At 40.8% G+C, this 11,470-nt stretch overlaps 1 protein-coding gene across 1 annotated transcript in view; it reads right to left on the bottom strand.

The window, feature by feature from the left end:
- The window catches only part of STEAP4 (STEAP family member 4), a 19,952-nt gene extending 14,075 nt beyond the window's left edge, over positions 1-5,877 (bottom strand). Inside the window, 2 exon segments of the mRNA XM_009865525.1 lie at positions 5,723-5,808; positions 5,811-5,877. Coding sequence (XP_009863827.1) covers positions 5,723-5,808; positions 5,811-5,877 — 153 coding nt within the window.
- Between the last annotated feature and the right edge of the window lie 5,593 nt (positions 5,878-11,470).

Raw genomic sequence — 11,470 nt, 5'->3', positions numbered from 1 at the left:
TCCTGCTGAGTCCTTCCCTCGCTGTGAACCTATTCTTCTGAGCATCTTTTATCTGTCACTTAGAGACATTAACAAATAGCTCTGTCTCACAGAGAAATAACACTAGAAATAATGAAACTTGGCTTCCTAGGGTTTGTGTTTCTTGGCTGATTACAAGCACTGATTGAAGCTGTTTCCAATCACAGGAGATGACTACTATAACATTTCTTCATGTGGATTTTTAGGTGTCTTAAATATATATAGTCATAGTATAGTCTTTCATTTTTCAGGACTCTTCTGTGGGGTCTTCAGCTGCCTTTTTTTATGCAACGCAACATAAAGAAAACTGAGCTGTCTCTCCTCCTGGTACATTTTTTTTAAGTCATCACTAAAAAATCATTGAGGAACACACATAGGCGTACATACTCTCACATGATCAAAGAAATCTCATTTCCTACAGAAATCAGGCTAATATAATGGACACTCTTAAAAAAATCATGACGAACACACACAAACACGCATGTCTGTACCACCAAAAAAGAAGGGAACAAGTGAGAAATGGCTCTTCAGTTGTGACCCTGTGTCACATGACATGGAGGACAAGGCAGGGGATGTTATTTGGGATGCTTTTACTGACAGCCATCAGTAGGATACACCGTGACTGGAATCAAGCAGCATTACACTGCAACCAACCAAAACCAGACCTGCAGAGTGCTAAAATTGTCAGAGTTCAAGCCACGTGTTTATTATGAGCTCTTGGAGTCTGTGACAAGTCTGACTCTCTTCCCATTTACACTAATGGAGCTGTTGATTTTTGAGAGCTCGCTTTTGGACCAGGTTGGCACAAGCAAGAATAAAATAAAGCTCCGTTTCTTCATTGTACCTGTGATAAAGTCAAAAGCAAGGTGGCTGCTGTGGCACAGGGATGATGTCCATGGCTGTCTTAGACTCCTAGAAATCTGAGGAGTGAGAGGGAGAGTATGATGAAAGATTTAAGAAAAAGGAGTGTGAATATGAAGTTTTCTTGCCAAAACAGCTATATGTGGATTCGCAACATGTCTGGAATGGGGCCAAGCAGATTTTACAGAAAGTTCATTAATCTGTTTTCTTTCTTAGACAAGCCTATACACTAAAATGTGTATAGAGACACACAATTTAACAGTGGGATACTTTGTCAGTTCCCTTATTCACTGATTATGAGGTACATTAAATGCATTTACATGTTCCTTTTGGTTTCTTTCCTTTCTTTTACATGGACCTGAAAATTTTCCTCTCCTAGTTGACTGCAGTTGAGTGGCCTGCCTGCCTTCAGGACAAAATGAACACTGATACATACATATATATATGTTTATATATAAATATCTCTCTCTAAAGAAATTATATTCCTCAAAAAAAAAAAAAAAGAGACAATTTTAACAGTTTGAAATGCTGTTGCATTTTTCAACAAGGAAAAATCGTTATCAGGCAATATTTAAAATCTAGTTCTTTTTTCAGGATGGAACAAATATCCCGTCTTAGTGAGCCAATTATTTCAGGACTCTTTAAGGAACAACCTTAAGTGAGAGGCTTCAGAAATTAACTGCTGAGAAGTTTGGAGTTAAATACATGCTTTTAAAATTGAAAAAAAAACAACAAAAAACCCAGAGATAAGATTAATAAAAAATCTGCAGAACGGCTCAGGGCAACATCCTATACTGAGAAATCGAGAGATCTAGTTTTTTGCTTTGGTTGTTTTGTTTGTTTGTTTGTTTGTTTGTTTGTTTCCCCCGACCAAACCTCACTTTGAGTTCAGCTCAGGTTTTGCAGATGCACGAGTAGCTGTTGGCAATTCCCTAGCCAGGCCAGCGGGCGTGCACATGGGCACAGCAGTGGGTCATTGCCTCGGCTCCCAGCCCAGGCGTTGGTACAAATGAAAACTCTCTGCCAGGATATTTACTGCCTGTGAGCTACTGCTCTTGGAGCACAGCACTGCCACCAAATCGCTCGCAGTGCTGCCAGCATTACCCTGTGCCACGGTCCTCTGCACAGGGGCATAGGAAACCTTCTATAAGATCTCTTACAAACCTCTGCTGCCTGAGCCCCCCTGCGTGAAGGCTGCCACCTTCAGAGACAAGTCACCTTGGTTTGTGCCTTCTGCTTGCTCCTGGGTCTCAGTCAAGGCTGCTGAGTATCTCTTGTTCCTACTCCTGTGAAATATGTGGGGTCAAGGCAGAAATTACGCTTTTGGTTCTTCAGGATAAGACCATGTAATAAGCAAGGAAAGGGTGTGCCAGGCCCTATCTATGCAACTGGAGGGAAGGAAAAGGTGGGTATTTGGGACATGATAGGAAGCAAATGAAATGCTTGTGAGTTCTTACTAAACTTAGCTGAAGAGGAAAGAAGAGGGTGCCAGGAGGTGCAAAACAAAGTGTCATGCTGCTTTCGTAATTGTCTAATTGGACAAAATAATCCCCTCCTGCAGGGTGACCCTCTTTTCTGGCTCCAGCAAGGAAGTGCAATACAGAAATAAGAACTGGGTGCTCTGAATAAGCCAATTGTCTTTATTGCACTACCATTTTATGCTGTTATGATTATTGCATAATTACCCACTTGTTCTGAGTACTCATGTCCTTTTACATATTTCCTGCTCTCACAGTCCTTGTAGTGTGGGACCACCCCAGAGAAATCCTTTGTCAAACATTCCTGTGCTCTAATGATGCCAGAAAGTGTTTTGCTCTTTGGCAATCAATCTCTCCACTAAATTTCTTAGCACTTAAGGCTTGTTTATCTAGAGGCCTACAGAAACTTGCTCACATACTTGGTATCACGGATTGGTATCATGGATTGATTGGTATCATAGCTGGTATCATGGATTGATGACAGGCAGCAGTAAAACACTGATCCCAGTCCTCAGGTGCTATAACTTCTCTGAGGTGGATGGCTGAGCCCCTTCCACCATTGATCAAGCAGTTTGTAGCAGATTATTAAAATTAAGCACCTTCGAAGTGCCAAGTTTTGTGAAGCTCTGGGGCAGTTCAGGTTGTAGAATTAAAAAAAAAATTATTAATATTCCTGTTTTTATGGGGTATCATGCTGTTTATGGAAATGTTTTTTCTGCACTTTCAGATTTGTTCTGGGAGGTTGCTCCACTTGCGAAAAGCACATAGAAGAAAATCATCCAGAGCTGAGAACCTGTCCTCACTCCTGATTTAATCGTAACCTCATATTTTCTAAGCAAGTCATGGGATCTGCATCTCACAGTGGAGGTTTAGACCTTACCTTGCCACTGAACCAGGGAGATCTGCAGCACTTTGCCAGCACAACACACAAAGCAGCTCAGGCAAACATAGAAAGAGTGGTCCTGAGCCAAGTAGGCTGAACCTGTGCCTCCAGCACACCACCAGCATCAAGGTTAGAGCACTCCACCAGTAATCTCACCGTGACATGATCAACTAAACAGTTTCGTAAAATAAAAAAAAAATAGTTTGACGCCACCTTTGCAGTTGTGTTTCTAGGGCTGTATTCAGTAGTCTCTGTGAGGTTGGGAGGGAGCTTTGTCAATCCTCTAATTAATGCTTTTGCTGGCAGCTATTCCTGCTCCTCCTCTGTTTCCAGGAAGAACCAATATAACCAGTGCTTACCTGAGCTGTCACCCACTGCCCTGACAGAGCACTCAGCCCAAGGCATGGCAGCAGGTAGAAGAGAGCTCTCATCGACAGCCCCAAAAATTCTCCATGAGGATGTTTAGGAGTGCACCTGTTTCTCATTGCCCTGCCTACATCAAGTAAGCGACTTTATTAGTTATTTTGTTGCATGTGCTCTCACTAAGGGGAATACATGTTGGAGAAATTTTGAAAAAGAAGAGAGTATGTGGGTCTAAAAAATTATGTCAAAAAAAGAAAAATCACCCCAATTTTTTGTTTTAGAGCATTCAGAGACAAGAGACCCCACATTTGAACTGCAATAAGCATCTGTGAAAGTGACCTCCAGATACCTGTCTCTACCTTTTCTTCCCCAAAACTAGATTTCAAAAACCAATGTCAGTATACATTAAAATCTAAATAGAATAAAAATGAAGCCAAAATGCCAACATGTATAAAATGTCCCTCAGAAAATGTGTAAAACGTTACAGCTCCTCTCTTCTAGCACTGTAACTACAAATGGAATGGGAGAAATGATTGTCTCAATCTTGAAATTACCAAATTATCAGGTTTTAATAAAAATAGACTGGAAAGCAGTGAAGGAGGCCTTAAAATATGCAGATTTTAACTACTCTTCCTGAAAGCCTCAGCTGCTGTTTTTATTTTTGAGAGACTGAGTTTGTTTAAGAAAAAGGTAGTTCTGAGTATCCAATGCCCACTCTGGGCACTTTGCTGCAGTTTTTACTCTGGACTAGCTCTGGTCTGGTCCTGTGAACTTAATTGGGCATTAGCAATGGGATTGTTTGGTTTCACACAAGAGCAGATGAGACCACATATCCCCAGCCTGCTCTGCAATGTGAAACACGGCACGGTACGTGGTTAAGGGCGGCAGAGTCAGCTCCCAAGTGAGCTAATGTAGGCAATATACTTTGTTAATAATTTCTTAACATGAGATAGACCTCTTATCTGGTTATCATTTCTGCCCCTAATTAAAAGAAGTAATTAAAAAACATGCCATCAATCTAAAGTTGTACAAATATGAAAAGCAGTTAATATATTTGTATAAGAAAATTCCAATATGGAGCAAGAAAGTGCAGGGATGTTTGATTTCTCAATGACTTGGAGTATTTTGGTGTGTAGTTACAGGACTACTTCATGCTAGTCTAAATCATTGCTATTACCAAATCTAGGACCTTCAGGAAGGCCACACCACAAAACAGAATTTACATTTTCCATTAATTGCATTATTTTATAAAGTCTTTATAAAGTCTTGAAAAAATTGGCCTATAGTCAGAGTGACAGTTTGTGTTGCAGATTTAGAGAGGATACGAAATTTTCCTATATCAAAGCTGAAGAACAGTTCTGACAGCTGCAGATGTTCTCTGAATGAATAATGTGGAGCTGGTATGAGACAACATTTAAGAAAGATCGATTTCTCTCTTCAGCATTGAAGGCTCTTTCTTATAAAATATTAAACGGGATTAAAATCGGTATGCTGCTTGAAGGGGAAGAGAAAACATGAAATCTACATATGAGTCCAGAAGTGAAAAAACTCATTATTTCCAGATGTTATTAGTGATAACATGATTTGGGATAAATCTAACACCCTTGGAGTACCTGCACTTGCTAGTAAAATTCAACCCAAACTTTTGACTCTGGCTTACAAAAGAAAATTCACTTTCTAGCTTCATCATTTAAAATCCAATGACCAATCCTTATTTGCAGAAGCTTTTGCCACTTCTCTAACTATAGCGAACACCTCTGGAAGATTAAATAAACTTGTTATCTGCTCTGTAAGCTTTCTGAATACCAAATGACTAATACAAAGTTCTGGTTTGTCCTAACTTTGTATTTACAAAATCCTTCCCTATGTCTCAGGGCTTCCTCGCATCAGCTCATAATGACTAATAGGTTGTATAACGTCAATACGAGACTAGGAGACATGCCTTGGCTTTGTATTTTTTTGTCCATTGGGGAGAAAGGCTGGGGTAAATATTATCAGGAGACTTAAAAATTTAAGTTCAAGTCCATCTAAACTTCTCAGGTTGATAGCTTAGCTAGTCTGTTACCCATTCCACATGCAGAAGGGAGAGAAACCTGTGGCTTGTCTGTGTAAAACTCACCTGTGCACTCAACCTTCTGCAGTCCCCTAGGCAAGCCAATGCTTTCCTCAGCTGGTGAGATGCTGCTTGTGATGGAGCGCGTGAGACCTCAGGAGCTGCGGAGAGGTCCTATTGCCCAGAGCAGAGTGCAGAAACCCCGACAGCCTTGTTGGCATTTATCTAGTGGAAGCCAGGATGAGTGCACAGGGGAGGGTGAGATGAGGGAATGTTGCAAGCCTATCTGTCTGTCCAGAGTGAAAGAACTTCCTGTCAAAGTCCAAGGGAAAGTCCCAGCCCTTGTATTTACAGCTGAGGTGAAGCTGTGGTTGCTTTTGTCATGCTGGCACTGACTTGCCCCTTGGCTATCAGCCAGCGCTAAGGTTTCGCTGCACTTGGAAGACTAACCTGAGAGTTACAGAGGCAAGAATGTTGTAAGAGCAACTATTTGCCTGGAAGGAGAGATGCTTTTTTTGTTGTTTTTTTGTTTGTGTCACAGCTCTCCTGTGCCATTCCAGCTGTGGGTAGGGACAGTAAGAATGTCACATTGTGATGAAAGGAATTTCTCATACAAATGGTTATAAGTACCTGATCTTTAAGATTCTCTAAATATTCTCAGGAGCTACAGAGATTCTGTGGATACAGAGCCTGAGATGGGTATTTTTTGAGAAATGGGTCGTTAAGGGATAAGACTCTGGGAGGATGCAAAGCACTGGATGTTACGCATCTGTTTGGAATGGGACATAATTCAAAACAGATGCCTGGGGCATTGAGAAATTACTGGGCTGGATCATGGTCCAGATAAGAGAAAGGGACTAAGAGAATCTCACTAGCACTGAGGTTTTTCAAGAATTTTAAAAAAATAATTTAAGGGGATTTAAATAACATTACACTCTAAATTTGAAAGCAATATCTGCTAATAAAGATGAAGAAAGTAAAAGAAAAATAATTTTTACACAAGCCTGCTTACTGGAAACTAACTAGGAAAACATACTGAGAAGGAAAGGTATAGAGAACATAAAACAGAGATAATCTCTGAATTTCTTATGGGAGAAAAGGGCAGCAAGGCAGTGGATGTATCTCGGATTAAACGGTGTAGTATTCTTTTTCAGCTGACACATCAACTAACATGCTGCCAAAAATAGTGTTATTACATTTAAAATAAGATCTATAGGGAGTGGAAAGGAAGACAGCTAACTCACAGAGCTTAAATTCACAAGGCTACCACAGAAGATACATGACAAATAAATGTCCAAATGCATAATAGTCGGGAAAAAAGGACAAGTGCTATGCCCTTCAGAGCATCAAGGTGATCTAAACATTTAGATCCTATGCAAGTATATGAGCAAGAAAAGCTGAGGAATTTGAAGCCGTTTCCCAGCAAATCAGTACCTCACAAATATTAAATAGTGTGGGAAAGGATTAGATTGTCCATCAGTTCTCACATCTATGTGAGCCCTTCATATTGTAAGGCTGTGCTTAAAGAAGGAACTGGCTACTCTTATTGCTCTGGGATGACTGGAGGAACTGACAGAGTAGTTCTTGTAGCTGTAGAAAAGACGGATGAAACTCTGTGATTGTCTATAGGTAGACCTGCAGGAAAAGAAATAGGTCTGTTTGTTAGACTACCAAGGGGAGATACAGTCAGTGACAAATATATTTCTGTCCTTAGTACATCACAAGGCTCCTAGCGGGTGTTTGTATTAGGAAAAAAACAAAAACATAACACATTTTTTTTAACTTTCGTGAAACTTTTGTGAGGTGCACTGTTTCCTCAGCTGTCTATTTAGGCTGCGTTTGGCAACTAAGGAAAAGTGTGATAAATTTTTCATGCCTTTCAGGTTAGTAAGATTTATATAGATGACATTTAGATCTGATGAAAAACATTGGCTCGGAGCAGCCATGGAAAGAAAGTGCTTCTGGGCTGAAGCTGGACAAACAACACTGTAAATGCCATGTAACACAAATAATAACATACTTGAAGAAAAGTTAGCACAAAATGCAAGTAAATTACCAGAAAACATTCAGCAATATGTGTTCTCCACAAATATTTGGGTGCTGAATTGTAAAGAGAAATATGTACTTAATGTGGCTTCTTGAGAGTGCTGTCACAATGATCTCTCATGTAATCACTGAAAAAAATGAGAATTAGAAGGAATTAATTAGACATTTCAGACCTCAGAGTAACTAACCTGTGGAAGATTTGAGGGCATATATTGGTGTGGTCCTTTCAAATAGTGTAGAAAAAACAGATGATCACAGTAGGTTATGAGTTAACAGTAGTTTATGAGTTAACAAAACTTAGATTTCCCTGAGGAAAAAAAAATTAATCTTAGTCATGGAAATAAACAAAACCATATGTTTTTATTTACTGAAGGCCAGTGCTATTTGAAACTGATGACAAATCATAAGGAATTACCAAACAGAGCCTGGCCACTGGTTATTTTTCATTATTTTTCAGTTACAGAGTGTGACTTGCAGCTTCAGTATAACCTTGAAATTGCAAGCAGAGTTTCCAGAGCATTTGACAATGGAACCAAATCCATAGAGATATTTCTACATCACTCTTACTGCAACAATAGTTACTGAGGCTGAGACGCTTCAGAAAACCATTTGTATCCTGAATGCAGGATTAAATTTAGCCTGAAAACATGACAGTGGTGAACTCGACAGTACTACTGGGAAAGATCTTCCAAAGCATACGTGCAGATAATTTTAGGATTCAAATGGATAAGGAAAGGGCAGGGACATCTTGTACATGAGTCTCAGCAGAGCAGTTGTGTTTAGAAAGAGAATAAGGCATATCCTATGCAGTGTGCATGTGGTGAGGGCTGTATCTAGTGCAAGAGTTTACAGAAAAACAGGAAAATCCTGAATCGTGAGAAGATATGTGTTTGCGTTCCAAACTATTATTTTCCTTTCCCTGAGATAGCCTTGCTATCAGTATTTGCCCCTGAAAAAAGACTCCAGAAGACTGAAAGTTGTGTGTGTCAAATTTATTTTTGTTGCCCTAGCATACCTGAGAATAGGCCATCACTCATCAAACATCAACTTGAGTAGGAAATTAGGCTTTAAAGAAGTTTTGTTGAGGCCCTCTTGCTCAGTTCAATAAAGCAATGGAAAGAAAGGGATCAAAGTACCGTGCAGAAGCGCAGGCACAGGTGAATTGCACCCACTTAGACCATTCCCCTGGGTCCCTGGGAGCTCCCTCCTCCAGGCCCTGCCGGCACTCTCCCTGGGGTAGGGCAGTCCAACACAGAGAGAGCCTATATGCTCTTTTCTCCATCACCACCACCACCATCAAAGAGGTTTGCGGTGACCAAAATCCTCTACTGCCCCCTGCAGTAATCTGCCTTCAGGACGATTCTCTGAGCTTCTGGTTTCCACCCAAGCCTTACTGCAGAACTGGGATGGGAAGCTACAGGAATCTCTTCAGCCACCAGGAGGCAAGAGGTATTTGCCACCCTTCCCGCACAGCCTCTACCTCCATGTGCTGGTGGTGGCTCCTTGTGGTCCTTGCTCTGGACCCCCCCAGTACTTCTTACAGTCTCTGTCTCCACTCCTTCTTTCACCTCTCCATTTTTGCCTCATTCATCCTGAGGTCCAGTAAATTACAGGACCTGCTTGCTGACATTCTCCTGGCTCTGGCTACTCTCGCTATCTCTGCCACTGGCAAGGTGGTGTGAAGAGGGGAGATGCTGTGACCACAGGATGTCCCTACCTTTCCTAGCTGGCCAGCAACCCCAGCAACCCACAGTGGCCTGCTGGGAGAGGTGTACTCTGCTTCGTGTCCCTCTCTGAGATCCTTGTGATATATTTTTGAGCTCTCAATTCTCACACTTCACCCTTTTTTTAATTTCCATTCGTTGTCTCCTATCATCACTTGCCTGTGCTCCTTTTTTTTTTAGGTGAAAAAAAAAGAAAAAAAGAGCAATGGTGTTACAAAGCTGCATGTTGTTTGTAGGAGGTTGTTTCCTCAGGCTCAGAGATATTGTGGAAAAAGAGATGACATCCTTCTAAAAAAAAAAAACCCCAGAATGGAAAGAGAAGAAAAGAGGTACAGAGCCTGTCACTTTGTGCTGCAAAATCTCCATCAGACAGCAAACACATGCTGAAACCAGGGAGTCACGGGACGCTTTACTAACTTTGCTGCCCCTGGGAGAAGCAGTCCTGTTGCCATAGGGGAGCCAGCATGCCCAAAGGGACACCATGGGGCACCTCAAAGGCTGTTGGAAATTTACTGATAAATGCAATCTCAAGGTTGGTGATAAACATTTGTCACTCTCTGTTGTATCACTGTCTGAAATATACTTGGTTTTATGTTTTCTTTGGCAGAGAAGGTATAGTCTTGGGATTGTGCCTTAAAGTTTTAGCATCTGAAACAAAAGTTCTGGCTATAGCACTGCAAAGCCTTTCTTTGTTATGTGCAGCCTTCAAAGACTGGAGAACATAATAAAACAAATTTTGTGCTAGATGCTTATTCTAAGATTGAAAGTTGCAAAGGTGTTCAGGATAGTAGCCAACACATCTTTCAGAATATGTACATCAGACATCACAAAACACCATCAACACTGGTTAACCGAAATCTCAGTTATGCCAGAATAGGATGGATTTCTACCTGAAAACAGGGCATGCAGTAGCATGATTTAAAAATAAGCTTTGTCCTGTATTCTTTGCCCCTTGTCATGGCATTTCTGGACAAAGCATAGTTTGTTGGGAGTGAAGAACTGGCACCTTAGTGTTTAGGGGTAGATGACTTGACATTAGCTTTCCCAGAACCAGTGAATGTGTGATTCTTGCACCCTTCACAAAATCTCTCACTGTTAAGCCCATGGAGTTTCTGTACAATGACATCATCACTGACTGAAAACAATTCAGAGTAATTTCATGCTCCCTTGCCCTGAAGCTATTCTAGGAAACTTGATTTTCAAAAAAAAATGTGGTGTTTAGGGGCAAATTAAGTCATATTTCCCTTTCAAATAGAGTCAGACTTCCTTGAACTTTGCTTTCACATTATTTCATGTGATGGTTGGTTTGCTTCATGTGCTCAGGCTGAAGCTGTTGCCTGTAGATGTTTGCTATCAATTTCTACAGAGTGGGAATACCCAGGCTGTTGTGGAGCATGAGCTATAGAACTTTTGACAGCTTTGGTTTTCTTTCTCGAGCAGTGATTTATCTGTATGACTGTGAGGGAATCACTGGGCATGCAAGCAGGTGAGCAGCACAAGTTGCTTGAAGTTGCAGACCGAGATAAACAGCATTTCACCTGCTCAGTGAGTGAAAACAATGAGCCAAAATTATACATACAGAGATGAGATGAGCTGTGATGTAATCAGATGTTCAAAGTTAAAGAACAGGTGAGTTTTTGGAGGGAATATCCAATTCCAGTTTATTTCTTTCTATATAAACCACTAACACCATCCAGCCTGTCCGTACTTCATTTCAGCCATCTTCTAAGAAAGTGTTTGAGAAGTGAGAAGCGTGAGAAAAGGAAGTGATTTTCTTGCCAGAAGCGAGACTGACACATGGGAGGCTGAAAGTCGGTAATGACTGAAGCATTTTTCTGTTTGCTGTTCCTGGCTTGGCCAAAGCTTTCTTGGATTCCTGCCAATAAAATTAATATCTGCAAAGGAACTGCTTTCACAAGGATATGTGTGAGATGTCCCAGGTTTTCCTTGTGTCTCATTTATTGTCTTCAGTGCATATGAGAAGGTCAGTAAAGAAGATCCTAGAGAGACTTCTTATAATAGTGTCAGTAGGAGATGGGAAAAT

The sequence above is a fragment of the Apaloderma vittatum genome, unplaced genomic scaffold (genome assembly GCF_000703405.1).
Source record: "Apaloderma vittatum isolate BGI_N311 unplaced genomic scaffold, ASM70340v1 scaffold24142, whole genome shotgun sequence".
NCBI classification, from domain to species: Eukaryota; Metazoa; Chordata; class Aves; order Trogoniformes; family Trogonidae; genus Apaloderma; species Apaloderma vittatum.
The sequence above is the reverse complement of the archived record's forward strand: the minus strand, read 5'-3'. Positions and strand labels throughout refer to the sequence as shown.